The sequence below is a fragment of the Solea solea genome, chromosome 6, assembly GCF_958295425.1.
Source record: "Solea solea chromosome 6, fSolSol10.1, whole genome shotgun sequence".
NCBI classification, from domain to species: domain Eukaryota; kingdom Metazoa; phylum Chordata; class Actinopteri; order Pleuronectiformes; family Soleidae; genus Solea; species Solea solea.
Window position 1 is genome coordinate 1907640 of NC_081139.1, and position 18313 is coordinate 1925952.

The window sequence follows — 18313 nt, forward strand, 5'->3', positions numbered from 1 at the left end:
ATGAATACAAATGTTATTAACACAGGAAAAAACACACTTACACTAAGACCGTACAGTATACAGAACCTTCACAAAGACAGAGGACAGTAGGACATACTGTAGTTAGCTGTTTGTCCAGAAACAACCACCAAGTCCAGCATGAGGAGCTGTTTTAGGCAAAGAGGTAAAGTCTCTAACTTAAGGTATATTACAAGAATACAGTCAGTCAGTCAGTCAGGTAGATAGTCAGGTAGATAGGTAGGTAGGTAGTCAGTTAGTCAGGTAGGTAGGTAGGTAAATAAGCCGGTATTGCCATAATTATGACAGAAGTGTAACATAAAGTGTTACCAGAACACTTAGCATCTATATGTCCTGACTCAAATCACAGATCCTAATGCAACATTTATCGTCGAGCCAGAAGCCTGGATACAACGGTTCTGTGAAATTAGCCTCAGTCTTGTAAAGATAGATCATACTGTCTGACACCTCGTAGAAAGACACAGTTCCTTCTTTGAACTTCAGGTAAACCCCGATCCTCTGATGTTGGGGGCACTTTGTGAGCTCAACACTGTTTCTGTTGTGACTCACTGAATAGCTTGAGGATCGATCCAGACTCCAGGAGTGCTTGTTGGCGCCAAAAGCTGACCGTGGAGTATTGGACTTTCTGTACATTCCTTTGTACGCGAGGGCAATCTCAACCTTGTTTCCTTCCACCTCTATCTCATAGTAGCAGTGCTCGGCCTGCAGAGCTTCTCTGCACAGCAACTGCCGCCGGCAGGTAAACCTCTGCGGGTGACGGAAAGTTGGAAGAGATTTCCTTGAATCTGTAGACCTCCATTTCACCTCTTTGTCTCCCACAGACACAACCAGGTCCTCGTGAGCTGTGGTGGGGTCAAAGGTGAGATCACATGCATCTGGGACCATGGAGACATGGAGACATGGAGACATGGAGAGAGAGATGTAAGGATAGAAAACAGGATTTGTTATATTTGACTGTGGTGGAGTGAAGTGCTGAAAAGCACAAGATGATGAACTCACATTGCAGAAACTCTGCTCTGGTTGTAGGCACCAGAGAGGAAGTCATGCCTGTGAGACAACGTCAGAACATCAGTCAGTGACAACATGGAAAACTGGTAGGTAGGTAGGTAGTCAGATAATCAGGTAGGTAGGTAGGTCAGTAGGTAGGTAGTCAGATAATCAGGTAGGTAGGTCAGTAGGTAGGTAGTCAGATAATCAGGTAGGTAGGTAGGTCAGTAGGTAGGTAGTCAGATAATCAGGTAGGTAGGTCAGTAGGTAGGTAGTCAGATAATCAGGTAGGTAGGTAGGTAGGTAGGTCAGTAGGTAGGTAGTCAGATAATCAGGTAGGTAGGTAGGTCAGTAGGTAGGTAGTCAGATAATCAGGTAGGTAGGCCAGTAGGTAGGTAGTCAGATAATCAGGTAGGTAGGTAGGTAGTCAGATAATCAGGTAGGTAGGCCAGTAGGTAGGTAGTCAGATAATCAGGTAGGTAGGTAGGTAGGTAGGTAGTCAGATAATCAGGTAGGTAGGTAGGTAGGTAGTCAGATAATCAGGTAGGTAGGTAGGTCAGTAGGTAGGTAGTCAGATAATCAGGTAGGTAGGCCAGTAGGTAGGTAGTCAGATAATCAGGTAGGTAGGCCAGTAGGTAGGTAGTCAGATAATCAGGTAGGTAGGTAGGTAGGTAGTCAGATAATCAGGTAGGTAGGTCAGTAGGTAGGTAGTCAAATAATCAGGTAGGTAGGTAGGTCAGTAGGTAGGTAGTCAGATAATCAGGTAGGTAGGCCAGTAGGTAGGTAGTCAGATAATCAGGTAGGTAGGTAGGTAGGTAGGTAGGTAGTCAGATAATCAGGTAGGTAGGTAGGTAGGTAGGTAGGTAGTCAGATAATCAGGTAGGTAGGTAGGTCAGTAGGTAGGTAGTCAGATAATCAGGTAGGTAGGTAGGTCAGTAGGTAGGTAGTCAGATAATCAGGTAGGTAGGCCAGTAGGTAGGTAGTCAGATAATCAGGTAGGTAGGTAGGTAGTCAGATAATCAGGTAGGTAGGTAGGTAGGTAGGTAGGTAGTCAGATAATCAGGTAGGTAGGTAGGTCAGTAGGTAGGTAGTCAGATAATCAGGTAGGTAGGCCAGTAGGTAGGTAGTCAGATAATCAGGTAGGTAGGCCAGTAGGTAGGTAGTCAGATAATCAGGTAGGTAGGTAGGTAGGTCAGTAGTCAGATAATCAGGTAGGTAGGTCAGTAGGTAGGTAGTCAAATAATCAGGTAGGTAGGTCAGTAGGTAGGTAGTCAAATAATCAGGTAGGTAGGTCAGTAGGTAGGTAGTCAGATAATCAGGTAGGTAGGTAGTCAGATAATCAGGTAGGTAGGTAGGTAGTCAGATAATCAGGTAGGTAGGTCAGTAGGTAGGTAGTCAAATAATCAGGTAGGTAGGTCAGTAGGTAGGTAGTCAAATAATCAGGTAGGTAGGTCAGTAGGTAGGTAGTCAAATAATCAGGTAGGTAGGTCAGTAGGTAGGTAGTCAGATAATCAGGTAGGTAGGTAGTCAGATAATCAGGTAGGTAGGTAGGTAGTCAGATAATCAGGTAGGTAGGTCAGTAGGTAGGTAGTCAAATAATCAGGTAGGTAGGTCAGTAGGTAGGTAGTCAGATAATCAGGTAGGTAGGTAGTCAGATAATCAGGTAGGTAGGTAGGTAGTCAGATAATCAGGTAGGTAGGTAGGTAGGTCAGTAGATCACACAGTTCAAAACTAACCACGGGGTGAGTCACTGCTGCCACAACGTTGCACCGTGACGTCCTCCTCTGTGTCTCCCGTTAACTCCTGTTCCACTTCACTGTCTCCTGTGTTGAACAAAGTCACAAACATTATTTATTTATTTTTTCTGAAAAAAAGCAATTAGTGAAGATCATTTTTCCATATGTCAGCAGAGACACGCACCACTTTCGGTCACTGAAGCAAATTCTTTTTTACAAAATTCCTCCAGCCTCACCCCGACCTCTTGTACAGCTCTTTTTGTGAACTCAAAGGGGAGGAGCGGATCCTCCGACAGCTCGGACCGGACCTGGACCCGGTCCACTTCACATAGACGCTGCAGTTCCGGCCATTCCTGCAAAGAGGGAGAAGACGAGGAAAGTACTGAAGGAGGGAACGTTCCATCCATCATTCAGATACAGACAGGTGTTCAAATGTGCTTTTGGCTGTGCATATGTATATACGTATATATACGTATATATACGTATATATATATATATATATATATATATATATATACACAACTGCAAGTTGTATGAAAATGAAAACAACACACAGGGTCAGACAACAACGTTTTGATGTAAATAATGTCTAGGTTGGAAATTGTGGGCAGAAGAAGAGTTTGTGTCAAGATTTTTCTGATTATTTTCATGAACCTCAACTAGATTCATACACAATCATTATAAAACCTGAAAACATCCAAAAAAATATAAAACTTAAACTGTGATTGTATAAAAACCGTAATAGGTATCGAAACTTTGATTGAGGTGAAAAGAGTCTCAAGTCTTCGGAGCCATTTAAAGTTTCAACTGCGTCTCTATGTTAACGTATGACGACACTGTGATGCTCCAAAATGGGCTTGGTTAAAATCGTTTTTTCAACCGTTAACCCATTCATGTGTATGTGGAAATTATTCGCAGCATACCATTCTCGGTCAAACCGCATGTTTTGATGTAGGATTTGTGGATTTTTGAACAGAAGAAGAATAAACACAATACAATAACAATAGATTCTTGCTTCTAATTAGAAATAGCCATTATGAAAAAAAAAGATGAATTAATGACATTAAAAAGCTGTTGTCTTTGGCTTACTACTCGTTATCATGATCAGTACCTGAAGGAAATGAGTGTCGCTGTCACTCAGAGCCAGCCTCTCCAGCTCAGCATCCCGCTTCTCCATCTCCTTGATCTTCTCCTCCAGCGTCTGAACAGAGTTGGACACCTGATCTGCCACTGCCTTCTCCTGAACTCCAATCAGCTCCCGCACTGACAGGTAATGTTTCTGGATGGAGGCCATGACACCGACTAGCACGCCCTCGCAGTAGTCTGCCACTTGTCCCGCCTCCTCCTGTTTCACACACACACAGACGATTGTGTTCATTCACGCTCAACAAGAACAACAAGAACAACAACAACAACAATGTGAAGATGCGTTTCGCTCACCTCAATCTGTGTGAGGACATTCTTCAGGTTCCCACACTTCCGTTTTTGTTTCTGGAGAATCTCTTTGTTTGTCTCCTGTATGTTCCTCAGCTCCTCCTTGAGTGTGTATGGGGTGGAAACATGGACACATTGTTATTATGTTGCTCTACGATTTACATACATTGAGTTTCACCGAATTTATTCAATCTTCTTTATATTTTTATTTCACAAATATACAGTACAAAGCGCGTCATCCTGAACACAGCGGCCTCCAAAAGGTCACGGCTGCTCAACCACAAGCTCCACTGCCAAGACGCGACAAGAACACTTTGTATGTCTCTTTAAGGACCTTCGTCGAGGTCCTGTGGCTCACTTAACCGCGGGTTAAAAGTCAGTTAAGGTGCTGTTCTCAGTGGAAACGCAAGCACAGCTTTACCGTTCCAAACCGTACCGTACCATGATAGAAAAGTGTCTGTTTCATGTACCTCCTTCCTCCTCCGCTCCTCTCCCACACAGCCGATGTGGCACCGAGCGTCTCCTGATGCCGCGTCTCTGAAGGCTCTCTTCTGCGGAGACTTTCTTCCGGACTCCGGCTGCTTCTGCGGAGACTTTCTTCCGGACTCCGGCTGCTTCTGCGGAGACTTTCCTCGGGACTCATGCTGCTGCCGCTGCCGCTGCCGTTTCCCGTCACCAGCAGACCCCCAGTCCCTCACCTGCTCAGCCAGCGTGGTGTCGGTGATGAGCTGCGGTCGTGAGGGGAACGTGTAGCTGCACTCGGGACAGCTGCAGGGACACTCGTTCCTTCGGCCTCGCTCCCAGAGTTTCAGGATGCATTCCGAGCAGAAGGAGTGTCCGCACGCGATGGTGACGGCAGTGTTGAGGACACGAGAGCAAACGGTGCAGCGGAGGGTGTGGTTCATACTCACGGGGAGAAGAAGGTCCTCAGACATGGGTGTCCGTGGGGATCTTCACTAGTTAGAATCACTTTTGCTGAAACTTCCTCTGTGTGGTTTACGTTTGAAGAAGGGGGTGTGGCCAACAGTTCCTGAAAGCCGTTCATTTCACTGACGCAGGATGCTGTAAGAAAAAAAACAGCATGTATTCTGAGATTAAAATCAGAATTCTGACCTTTTTCTCAGAATTCTCACTATAATCTCTAATCTCAAAATTCACTCTTTAATCTCAGAACTCTGACTATAATTTCTTATCTCAGAATTGACTTTCTTTAATCTCAGAACTCTGACTATAATCTCTAATCTCAGAATTGATTTACTTTAATCTCAGAATTTTGACTTTAATCTCAGAATTCATGCAGTTTTTTTTCTATATTTTTAACATGTGGTCCTTATACTCTTCCGTAGCATTGAAAGGTTTCATGTTCAGATGAAACTTTACCAAATAATGTATATAGGACGTACTAATAAACTCACAGTGGCACAAAAGGGAAAAGCTTAAAAATAGAAATGTAACATGAATGGCAGTATATTTTTATTACAGTATTTAAGTCAATATAAACCACGCAAAGCTGTGATAAATACGTTCCCCCGATTTACATGTATTCTCATTTCCTTAAGATTGATAATAAAACAAAAACAACGTCCAAAAGTAGAAAATAACAAATGGAAATGGTTCCGTCACTGGCAATTTCAGTTATTTCCCCCCCTTATGAACACAGATCTCAAACCAAAGGTTTGATTATTCATTTTCTTTCAAACATTCAAATTATGGCAATGTGCAACCAGTTTTAAACACAGTAAAATAAAAATACTTAATGCAAAGTAATGTAAAAATTCAAGCCTGTATGTTGTGATGTCTGTGAATGGTCCCAGGGAAAAGATGTGTAGGCAGTCCTCAGTTAAATTAACAATAAAATACAGACAACATTTAAATCATCTGCAAACACAACAACACTACACAACAATACAAAAAGTAAGTCAGGTAAACACAAGTATGTCTCCTTCAGGAAAATCACTAGAACAGAGTAAATATGATGTTTATATTTGTACAAACAGAAATCCAGACTAAAAAAAACAAACGCTCTTCGTCCCATTACCCCTCTGAAGGAGATGAAGTAAAGATTTTAAAAGGTTTACAAGTACAGTATTTATTTCTAACTTTGCTGTATGTCGATCCCTGCCATTTTTTTCCTCCACAATTTTAATTAAAAAAAAATAGTTTTAAAGTCAAGAGTTGACGCACTGTCATGTAGTGCTTTGAGGTTGAGGTTTACTGATCCTCTGTAGCAGGTTAGAGGCACGTGGACATGTAGAGCAAACACCTGTAAATCTCAGGTAGGAGTTGAGTTTAAGATTTAGCACTTTGATTTAGATTTTTTTTCCTTAGGGTGTTTTTCCACTATATAGTACCGCCTCGGCTCACCTCGGCTTGACAACGTTTGGTTTTCCATTCCATGCTAAACGTGGGTGGAGTCATCACAGCACGGCTGCATGAAACTGCTGTGACTTTGTTTTAAACGCGACAAAAACAAACTAGTGACTTGTAAAGCAGTCGTTTTCGATGGAACTGAATCATTAGAATCAGTTGATTAAAAAGATTTTTATCAGTACAGTCACTGAACACTCGCGTTTTTATATTTACAGTTCGGCATAGTTCTCTTTGATTCTTGAGCCCCTTCCTGTGACGCCGTCACGCATAGTATCAGCTCAGCTCGCTTGGAACCTCGCCCGAGCAACCTGAGAAAGTTCCAGGTACTATCGCTAATGAAAAAGTAAAATAACTGCCGTGCCGAGGTGAGTCGAGGCGCGCTAGTGGAAACACGCCATTAGTGTAGGATAAGGGCTGGGTAATACTTTCCACGTTCCACAAATCCGCAGAGCATTTCCAGTGGTTCCATTCGAACACGAGGGTGCGTGTCAGTTTAGCATTCCACGCATGCGCTCTCTAGCTCAGTTTCCATGGTTACCGTCTCCTTCACTGGACTTGGTAACTGGACTCAGCACACACTGCATGTGCAGACTTCTTTTCATGTTTCCATCGAAAGGAACAGTTCAGTTTGGTACAGTACGGTACGTATTTTTTTTACCGTACTCGACAAAACCGCACTGTACCATGACGGAAACACGACAATACCGTACCACAATGGAAACACTGTACTATACTGGGCAGATGACAGGATTTACATCACACTGACTCTAGTGGACCTCTGCGCACACGTGGATGTGGAAAGTATGACCCAGACCGACCTAAGGTTATCTTGAAAAACATTTGGTTGCGGCCCCTGGTCAGACCATAACCTCACACTGATCCAACGTGACGGTGGAAATCCATGGCATCTGTGCATGACATGCAACACACTGCATTCACTGAGGTCTGATCAATGCAACCAGTGATGGTGGTTTCTCTAAACTCCTGAATCAAAGTCGATAATGCTCACTGTAGCAGTTCTTCCCAGGAAATAGGTTTGGAGAAGACTTCCCGCTCCAGCCAAAGGTCATAGTTCATTTGGAAGTCCTCCGGCAGGTCCACTCTCTGGCCCAGAACACTTTGGAGACAATTGTCCACGGGCAGGAAGTCTGGATTGGTATGGGTCTTGTCGTAGCGGCGGCTGTTGAAACGCTCGATGTTGGCCCTCAGTGCACACTCCTCGGCCTGGAAGTCCCAGGGACGAGCGTCCAAATCTGCTCATGGAGAGACAGCACAACTCAGCACCCAACAATTCTGACCCACCCACACGGGACAATTTCATATTCCTTTTCTGCTCAATAAATCATCTACAAAACGACATAGAAAGCTTTTAAAGATTACTTAGTGAAACATTGTAGGTTTATTTAAGTGTACAATGCTCAGTTTTTGTAGACTTAGCCTTTATGTACTTTAGTCAAGAGCACTGCTTTATGGAGGCTTTATGTTGTTTTTCCACCAGCACAAATTGACAAATTTGTTATTAAGTGTAAACTTATGACACAAACATAAAAGAGCGACATTCTCCCTGGCACGTGTAGGCCACCGTAGTTCCCCGATGTATGTGGAAAAAACAGGGGTGAGCGAAAGGCTGAGGACATGACAAGTGATCCCTGAGTTTTCAGGTTTCTATGACCACTGGTGAGTGCTGTTTTTGTGTTTCTGTCACGCTGTTTTCTTGCCACACTTGATTAGTTCTGTTGTATGTTCCGGTTTGACAGCTGTTCATGTGGCAGTTTGGTAAATTGATAAAGCTGTGCATCTGTTTCCTGTAGGTATAACCTCTTGAGCATCACTTGGTTGTAGAGCATAGACGACGGTCCTTATTTAGCATTTGTCAAATGTACCATTTGTGTTCATTAGAGATGGAGAAATAGTTGGTATCACTATATTTCTTCCCATTTTAAAAGGCGCACTAAAGCACTATGAGGGAATTTGTGCCTGTGCATCTTTGTTCACGTCAAATAAACCTTTAAACAGACATTCCTGCCTCCTGTCCCGACACCCCCATATCGTTGGCTAGACGGCCCAACCACACAAACGTCATTACAGGCAGGGGTAAGCAAAAGAATCCTTCATTTTTGGGACTATTGTAATAAACTTCTTACAAATGAATAAGTGATTGAATAACAAATGAAAGAATGGAAGCTTTGATTATCACTGAATGTTTAGGTTACCACTTACCATTTCCATAAGCCCAGTCGTCATTGAGGCGATGTCGGACCTTCTGATAAATGGCCGACATGGTCTTCATGTTGCTCTTCCTCCACTGACGTCCCAGGTACTTGGTCTGCACCTTGAGCAGCTTGAGGACGTAGAGCTGCATCATGGCCTGCTTCACCTTCAGCGCCCTCTTCAGGATAGGAGCCGACTTAAACACAACCAACATCTGGGGGAGAAATGATTTCCATTAGAGAGACACCCTTTTAAATTTGTCTTAGTTTTGGTGAATTTCTCTGTGAGATGAATAAAGTATCTATCTATCTATCCATCTATCTAGTTAAATGTGGGGAGTCGAATGCAGTCACCATAGTCCTGGAGTGTTTCCACTTGGTCAGTTTGTTGAGAATCCTCAGCAGGTTAATACAGGAAAACAGATTCCTCCAGCAAAACTGATTGTTGTCTCCCGCTTCCTAAGAAATCATACACATCAACATAAATAATAAATTAAAGTACAACACAATTCACAATTTAAACTATTATAATAACACACCAAAAAAAAAACTTACCAGACTCTCTGCAGTTAACTCCGGGAGCTCATGCACAACACAGTAAGGGAAGTCAAGTACTGAAATGCTGTTGTGGAAAAAGAAAGTTGAGAGCAGTAAGATACACTCGATAAACACACAAATAAATGACACATTTATAATTCAAATATTACCTATTCTTTGCTGTGATATAAGACATGATGTTCTGGTTGAAGAACTTCAGAATGAGGGGGATGCAGTTGGCAAACACCAGGTGTTGAGCCATGTACTCAAACTGTGAAGACAAAGAGAGAGATATTCAGTAAGTGAAAGAAACAATCCGACGTTTTAAACATTTGACACAAACCACTGAACTAGGGAGTTGTGGTGTCCATACCTGGTAGATGTGGTTCAGTTTGAAGTGCTTGAGAAGCAGCAGCAGGACCGCAGAGATCGCCTTGACAATGATCTCTTTGTGTCGATTGACATCAACACCTAGTTTCATGCTTTGCAGCACTGTGGTCCTGCAGAGACAGACATACATAGACAGACAGACAGACAGACAGTCACACCAGTTCAGCTGAGAAACCTGTGAGTTACAAACACTCTGAATCATGCAGATCCAGAACACTCATTTCACATGCTTATGTGTCTGTTATCTTATTTTATCTCTACTAAATTTAGGATTTGATCCCTGTTCAGGAAATAACGCCGCACTCCAGAAGAGAGAGCAAAAACAGTTGTAGCCATTTAAGGCCCCTTCCACACAGAAACAGGACTTTCCTGATATTTTTCTTAGTCCCCTACACGAGTGGTTGTGTGAAAATAAAGCTTCACTATACATTAGAATGTATACAATAATAGAAACAGGGACAGGATAAAGAAAGCCAGGGGGAAGAGGAACGTAGAGCTGCAACTTCCCATTATTTTCATAATCGATTAATCTGTCGATTATTTTCCCAATTAATCGAGTAATCGTTTGGTCCATAAAATGTTGATCAATGGAAATTAGGATATTCTCGAATGTCTTGTTTTGTCCACAAACCAAAATGATTCAGTTTGAAGATTTCTTTGTCATATGGCGCAAAGAAACCAGAACATATTCATATATTTAAGAAGCTAAAACAATCAGAAATCTTCTTCAATCATGAAAAAAGCTTCAAATCGATTAATCGACGATGAATTTACTAATCGATTAATCGAATAATTGTTTCAGCTCTAAAGGAAAGGAAAGTTATCATAAAGTGAACAGACCAAACAAACTCCAAACACAAGAGGAGGATGACAACAACAGCGACAGCCAGAGCAAGAAAGAGGTGGGATTATGACATCATCATTTTCCCAAAGTACTGTATTGGTCGTCTACATGAAAACGTAAGGGTAACATGTTGAGATTATCAATAAATAGCTTTACAGTGCTCCAAAAAAACCATAATTTCCTTGTGGATAAAACGCCGCATTCACCTGGACTCGTGTGGAAAGCCCTTAAAATCTACATTACTACTCACGGCATCTCCTCTGGTAACACATCTGCCAGGATGTTGATGGAGTCTGTTTTGGCCTTGGAGGTTGGAGCTGCTGCGAGCAGGATCTTCAGCAGAGCGATCTGAGAGTCGAGGGAGATGGATACACTGTGTATCAGTAACAAAGTAGCTTGAACGTGGGAGTTCACATCTGCACAGGGCTGCGTCACTTGTCACATAGTATCCAAAAATCCACAACTCTGCTGCCTTTATGAAGTATAAGTAGAGAATAATTACACGGATTTAGACTTTAAGATGACCCCCTGCGACCCTCATGTGGAGGATGTAAAGGTTGTAAATAACTCACTCTCCCACACCAAACCCCATAGAGAAAATCAGTGATTTTAACATCACAGCACACAGGAGTTGTTGATCCACTGCTGCCTCCATCAGTAAGTTCAAATATCTTATTTTGTGAATTTGGCATTTGAAGTACTTCATTTAGATTTACCTGTAACACAAACTGACCACACGAGGCAGCAGTAGACCAGCAGCTGCCACGTCCCCACAAGTTATAATGACTGTTTTTCTCAATGGGGTTTGGTGTGGGAGAGTGAGTGATTTACAAACTTCAGTTTCCCATAGTCAATTTCCTCAGATTTGTATGAATGAACAAGGGACTCAAATAATCAGTATTTAACCTTGATATTGTATATTTACTGTATGTGAATAGTTTTATTGATGTAAATGATTCATTTTAGTTTTATTCAGATTCACCACAAGGGAGTGCAATTCCCATATCAAATTGTACAAATGGACTCCACTGAGTGACCAGGAATGACCCACGTTAGTTATTGATTTAACTGCCTTTTAAGCTGACAGCCTGAAAAACAACCACTCACCATGTACTGTGGCAAACTGGGTAGAATGCCCTGATAGAGCAGCTCTGTGGCACACATCTCCACTTCCTCTTCACCCTGAAGGAGAGGAAACAGAAAACCACAACGTCGACAGAATGTTACATGATGAGGGAAAGAGTGCGTTTCATAATGTACAGACAGCCATCTTAACAACAACTCTGATCAAGTTATTAAAGTGAAAGATTTCGATTTCCACTCACGACAGACAGAGGGGTTTTCTGAAACTCCTCCTCCTTTGCGATCTGCATCTCAGCAATGGAGATGTACTTGTGCTGCTTTAGTGTCTTGATGCTCTCGTGAATTGGCCTGGGTAAGCCAACAATTGTATCTGTATCACTGCAAGACACACACGGAAATAAGTAGGCTGTCAGACATCATTTTGGCACATATGTAAAAGATAGCAAGTTGTTTTTCCTTCAGGACAATAAGCAATATGTGTTAATCCGGGATCCTTACGTACCTCCCAAGTGTGTAACCAATAAATTTACTTCTACTAGATTCCAGGAAGTTTTCAATGTCCTTTTCCCTGTGGTGGAGAAGACAATATGGTCAGAATCGAAGCAAGACTTTATCTGAGGTTTATGTTTATTCTTCGTTTCCACTTCTCACAAGTCATTACAAATGCAGTATTGTTCTCCAGTCAGAGTGAACAGTACCTGACTTTGGGAGCCCACGGCAGACCTTTGGGGAAGGACATCCTCTCCGACGGGGGGTGAGGAATGGGCGGAGGCATCACCTCGTCCCTCTCTAGTGGGAACGTCTCTGCCTCTATGGAGTTGTCGTTGTCGTCGCTGTCATCCTCGTCGTCGCGCGAGTCGTCAGCTTTGTACGGGTCCTTTTCATTGAATGCATCCAGGTTGTCCTGTTTGATTAGAGCCTGTGCAAACAAACAAACAAACAAACAAACAAACAATGGATCGGATCGGCTCTGAGGTAGATTGTTTTGGACTGATGCCATCTTTGTGTCATGTTGGTCAAGGTGGGTAATGTTACAGAAATGACTTTGATTTTACTTTGAGTGTCCTAGCATTAAAGGGGACATATTACGCAAAATCTACTTTTTAACCATTTTAATACTTATATTTGGGACTCTGGGGGCCCTACCAGTCACCAAAGTGTGGAAAAAGAATACTCCGTCATGTTTTCGTGGTTCCCCTTAGTGTAAGTATAGGCGATAAAACACTCGATGTTGAATTCCCTGCGCTTATGACGTCAGCATGCGCATTTCACCGCGAATGTTACCGCCCCACCAGTAAGTTTACTTCGAGAGCTCCACCTTGTCCCTGCGAGAGTGCAGGCGAGGGAGGAAGAGCGGTATTATGTCAACGCGGAGGGACAAGTGTGCTGTTCGTGGCTGCACAGTGGAGCACAGTGTTTTACACAAACTTCCACAGAGGATTTGATGTATGAAGCTAATGTGCCGGATAAAGTCAGCAAACGTGTGTTCGTGTGTTCGCACTAGACAGCGGTCGCCGTATTTAGTCAGGGGACGTATTTCACCGACGTACAAACACACACACGTTGTTAAGAAAAGGTCACATAGAGCTCATAACTAACCATTCTGACACGTCCTAATTAAAAATATTTGTTCAGTACGTCCTCCATGACCGGAGCACAGACTCAGTCTGATACAATCACATATACAGCGCCACTGGCGATCAGCGGTGCCGCACTCTCTGTGCAGAGGTGCTGCACTCTCTGTGAAAATCAGCTGATCGCCACCGCTGATCGCCAGCGGCGAGCCGCCTAAGCGGCCGCTGTATGCGACTGATCGCCAGCTCCGGTGCAGACCGGTGACTACGCTCCGGAGACCTCGCCACCGCGGCACCGCTGATCGCCACCGCGGCACCGCTGATCGCCAGCGGCGAGCCGCCTAAACGGGCGCTGTATGCGTTTAGGCAGCTCGCCGCTCGCCGCTGGCGATCAGCGGTGCCGCGGTGACGAGGTCTCCGGAGCATAGTCACCGGTGTGATACAGTAACATACAGCGCCAGCTTATGCAGCTCGCCGCGCGCCGCTGGCGATCAGTGGTGCTGTTCCTAAGTGTTTTTAACTGATTAACAGTTCGGCACTGTTCGGCTCGATCCTTATGTAGAACGTCTCTTCCTGTGACGGCACTCTGGCTGTTTTCTGCGCACGCTGCCATGTTGATATTGTCAGAGAACTAGTGGAGGGAGGGGGAGACGAATAGAGCTGTAAAGCGCTGTAACGAGGACAAATCAGAAACCCCCTGGAAGAAGTGGGTGTGTGTTTGCCTGTGTCTCATTTGCATGTAAAGGGACCATGCACGAAAACCGAGCATTCTGAAAGGGGCGGGCTTAGCAGGGTTATTGAACTGCTATGATGCTTCATCCTTATGGTATTTTGACCAAGGCATGTCACTGACATGTTCATTAGGACACCAGGGAACTATTTTAATGGGGGAAATAGGGTATAATATGTCCCCTTTAAGCGTTGATTATGTGAAGTGAACACACAAGTGTACACGGATTCAACCTGAAACATGTATTCAGTTTTCAAGTAACAACATTTTCAGAAATAAAAACGGCTTCTACAGGTTATAGTGTCAAGTATTTAGACTATTTTGGCTCACTTAAACCTGGAGTGGAACCCTAATTAATGTTACTGGTAAAACCTGCATTTGTCATCCCACTATTTCATGTTGGAAAATATCAGCTGTAAAATGAAGTCTATTATGCCAGGTTTATTTACATATGCATGCACTATGAGTTTAACTGAATAAATGTTTGTAATACATTATAAAATATAACATATATATAAAATTAACTTCACTCCAGTAAAACTGTCCAAACATCACAGAATTTGACAGCCATAAAAAACAACAAAAGGTGGCGGCTAAAATGTAGCTACCTAAAACCAAAATGTTTTATTCTGAGAGCAGGAAGCAGCAGTAATGATTACCTTGTGTTCACGGCGTGCCCGTTTCTGTTGCTGCTCTATAAGGTCAGATGCAGACGCAGGAGGAGAAGCAGCTCTCATACTACGGATAACCCGGATACAGTCCTCCGGGAGAGGCGGGAGACCCAACTCCTCACGCTTGTGAACCTTTATGCTTTGGAGCTGCTCAAAGCCTCCAAGTGTGAACTGAAACAAAATGGGGAGGAGGATATTTACTGTTTACCATGTCTCCCAGATACAAATTTCACTGTAGAATAATGTGGAGATTTTCATGACTTACAAGTATGCTCTTCCACAATAGTAATAACACTTTCTTCATTGGGAAGTGGGGGGCATGGCCGCTGCAGAACTTGGTCACCATACCAAAGAGCATGACAGAAATGGGCTCATTGTTGTACAAAGGAGATCCTAGAGTAGAGAAATAATGAATTTACATGTCAGATTGTGTATTTGTCTTTAATATGACTACAGTGTTTAAGAGTCTGATAAAACTGTACCCAGTTCTGCTCTGAACGTTTCCCTGATGATTTTCCATTCGGGTTTGTCAGCCAGGTCATCCTGTTGAATTGTTTCCACCATCAGGTACATTATGTTGAGCAGCACCCTAAGATCGGTGCTGTCCGCAAGAGAAATGGCTGGTTTTCTCACCGCGCTACTGCAGGCAGCGCTGTTACTGAAGGAAACAAAATGGATCATACATCATGTGAGCATCACCACAAAATTTTACTGACAAAATATGAACTTGTAACTTTGAGACAACCAAAGTTGTCTCAAAGTTTTTTTTCTCATTATGATCTTTACAGGTGTGAAAATTTTAGAGGTGAAACCAAATTATTGTATTGGCTTTCATACATATTTAAGTTACAGCATTTATGAACAGGAATTGGGGTTTTTCCACTAATATTTTGTAGCAAAATTTGTGTTTTTAACTTTTCCTCTTATGAGGCTAAATAAAACATGGACGGAAAACATACTCAATCTCCATGTTCAGCAGTTCCACCAGAGCAGTGAAGGTCCCCACATCCAAGAGCAGGAAGATGTTGTATCTCATCCAGTGCTGCACCTCAGCCTCAGAGCTGCACTCAGCAAAGGTTCCTAGAGACGAAGCAAATGTAAATAACCCTCATTGATCAATGCCACTTTTAGCAAGGTTTTTAATTCTCTCATTGCTCATCATTCATTGCTCAACGGGTGATGTGGACTCACCTTGAGCCATGTACAGAATGGCCCTTGCAACCTTCAGCCTCTTCTCCCGAGCAATAACCTCCAGATTATCCAACAGGCGCATAGCGTGGGCTCTGTGCTGGTCTTCATCGAGCTCTGTCCACTTCCTCTCAGACACTTGAAGCACATCAGAGGTGGGGATAACAATTCAACAAAAACTTGGCAATGTACATTTCATGAAGGGATGAACTACAGCTACAGTGTGTGCTTTCTATGAAAAGGTTTGTGATTAACCCATTAAGATTTGACAAGCTAAGTTTAGTTACATACCATGTGCTCTGAATTCCTCCTCAAAACACTTCCTATTAAGAGCAAACTCAGGTCCTTCGGTATAACTGTACAGCTCTGGAACAAACATACAGAATATGTTAGTAACCCCTGGTTGAGGGAGACTACATGAGTCAGGGAATCTCTATATCTTGTATGTATGATGACAAAATGTAAACCTTAACTACACACCTGACAGCTCTGCAGCCCACTTGTCTGTATCTGCATATTCAAACTCCAGGTCTGGAGACTCAGACAGCCCCTATGGCACATGACAGGACACTCTGATTCAAGTCATTATTAGACATACACCACACATTAGTACAAAAAATACTAATTTAAAACACAAATCACTTGGCTGTCGTAGCCCTAGAACAAACCTTTTTTCAAACAGATTAAATGACATTTAGAGATTGAGTACAGAAACTTTTGTTGACACATTTTAAGAGTCAGAAAAACAAACCAGACCTGACCCACAAACACACAAACCACATAATTACAGCTGGAGGGACATATACGCTGAGAAAAGTATGAAAAGATCAGATTTAAGAGTCTACTGTAACTGAAACAAAGGTTGTACCTCAGTCACCATATATTATGTGTTTATAGGAACTGACACATCAGTCACCCATCGTTCTTAAACTAAAACTGTATGTGTTTAGTAATTGGATACGTGTAATTCGCTCCATCTTAATCTAATTTCTCTAAACCAATGTCTGTCAGCAAATTATCTGATTGGGATTAAATCTGCCTTCTGTGAAAAGTCTGTAGCCGACTGACTTTGCTCGGCCTATTTTACAACACTGTATTTTAACGTTGGCGACAATGGTGTTAGTTTAAAAGCTCAATATTTTCTCAGGTGGTCCTCCTTAAGAACCACTGGTTTAGGGCATGAAAATAAATCCATCTGCATCACAGAGGTGCAGCCGAGTGTTGTCAATACAACAGGACAGAGTCTGGACTCTGGAAATGGGTGTAGCCTTTTCCAGAGGCACAAAAATGTATAGTTTCTTGAACAAAAATGTGGCAAACTTTTCGTCAAATTGTGAACACAAACCAGGCACCACGTTAGAAAAGAAGGTCGTTTTAAATGGGTACAGAGAAAATATCCAGCTTTCATCAGGTCGCTAAGTTGAGTCTTATGTATAGTGTTTATATTTTTGTCAGGTATTTAAGGGTGTTAGTTTTAGTCTTAGCTTTCTTTTTACTTTTTACTGTGTTCTTTTGCACTGAGAGAAGCTGGTGAGAAACATAGTTTCGCTACAACGTGAATATTTGTTACAAATACCATGTGAAATGACAAATAAAGGATCTTGACAAGCAGAGCAGGTGCTAGGTTTACTAGCATATCAGCTATGCTACGCTGCTCTTCAACATCAGATGAAAGCACTAAAACATATACTACAAATGAAACCCTGTCGAACTGTTGGTAAAATAACAATAATAATAAAATATGTTGCTGTGGCCTTTATTCCTCATGTTAGTTTACACTGCGGATTCATTTCTACAAATGTTAGCCTGTCAGAGCTAAGGAGGCTAACGTTGTGTGTCACAGCAGCGTTTGAAGGAGCCGCTAAAGTCATGTTTCGCTTCCAGTGAATGACAAAGTCGTGTCTACGTACCTCGGAATCCTTTCTTGGGTTGCGAGTAAATTCGCCCCTGCTTTTATTTGGTATCATGGCTCTCTGTTTGTTGTTAACAGGTAGCCCACCACCGTTCCCACCGACGTCCATTACTTTGGGGGCGAAATATCTTCTCGCGAGAACAAGTCTACGGGATTCGGCTGCACAGTTGTTTTGAGGTCTCCTGACACATACACATTGACTGTATTTTTAACACCCGTTGCTTAAAACACTACCACCACTCCTGTTATTTAACATCCTTTTATTATTTGCGTTCAATGTACATTTCAAATATGTTCTATTAAAAATAAACTCTATATAAACATAAATAAATACGGTTTAACAATGATAAATTAATTATTATCATTAGTATAATAGTGGTGGTAATAGAAGCAGTTCTAGCACACCATTTAACATGGTTACTGTTAAATGTACAGCCAAAATGACTGTAAACTTGTAATAGTTCATATAATATTTATAAAGTGTTGATAAAATATTAATACGGATTCAAAAAAATATGAATAAAGCATGAACATACGTGAACATACTGCCCCCTAAATTGTCTAAGGGGGCAGTGTGAATCAGTTTAAAACCCCATGAGCCAGATTTGCACAAAATGATGCATTGGAGC

The 18313-nt window shown here is 42.4% G+C and overlaps 2 protein-coding genes across 3 annotated transcripts; both read right to left on the minus strand.

Moving 5' to 3' along the window:
• Positions 1-223: 223 nt before the first annotated feature.
• LOC131460372 (tripartite motif-containing protein 16-like protein) lies at positions 224-5165 on the minus strand. Of its 2 annotated transcripts, none has more exons than XM_058630798.1 (7): positions 4646-5165; positions 4182-4277; positions 3853-4086; positions 2926-3094; positions 2742-2825; positions 1018-1065; positions 224-893 (listed from the first exon to the last, which is right to left on the minus strand). In XM_058630798.1, exons 1-7 carry the CDS (start codon positions 5108-5110, stop codon positions 343-345), a joined length of 1647 nt encoding a protein of 548 aa, XP_058486781.1. In that variant the 5' UTR covers positions 5111-5165; the 3' UTR covers positions 224-342. The 2 variants fall into 2 exon arrangements, with proteins under 2 accessions (XP_058486781.1, XP_058486780.1); XM_058630797.1 differs by having other exon boundaries at positions 2742-2828.
• Positions 5166-5626: 461 nt separating this feature from the next.
• Positions 5627-17834, minus strand: strip1 (striatin interacting protein 1). Its single transcript, XM_058630794.1, has 19 exons — positions 17683-17834; positions 16253-16322; positions 16064-16138; positions 15776-15910; positions 15544-15664; positions 15067-15242; positions 14850-14977; positions 14573-14755; positions 12308-12528; positions 12112-12177; positions 11852-11987; positions 11634-11708; positions 10777-10874; positions 9666-9792; positions 9463-9563; positions 9311-9377; positions 9110-9214; positions 8766-8970; positions 5627-7798 (listed from the first exon to the last, which is right to left on the minus strand). The coding sequence occupies exons 1-19, from the start codon at positions 17791-17793 to the stop codon at positions 7551-7553; spliced, it is 2448 nt and encodes an 815-aa protein (XP_058486777.1). The 5' UTR covers positions 17794-17834; the 3' UTR covers positions 5627-7550.
• Positions 17835-18313: the final 479 nt, after the last annotated feature.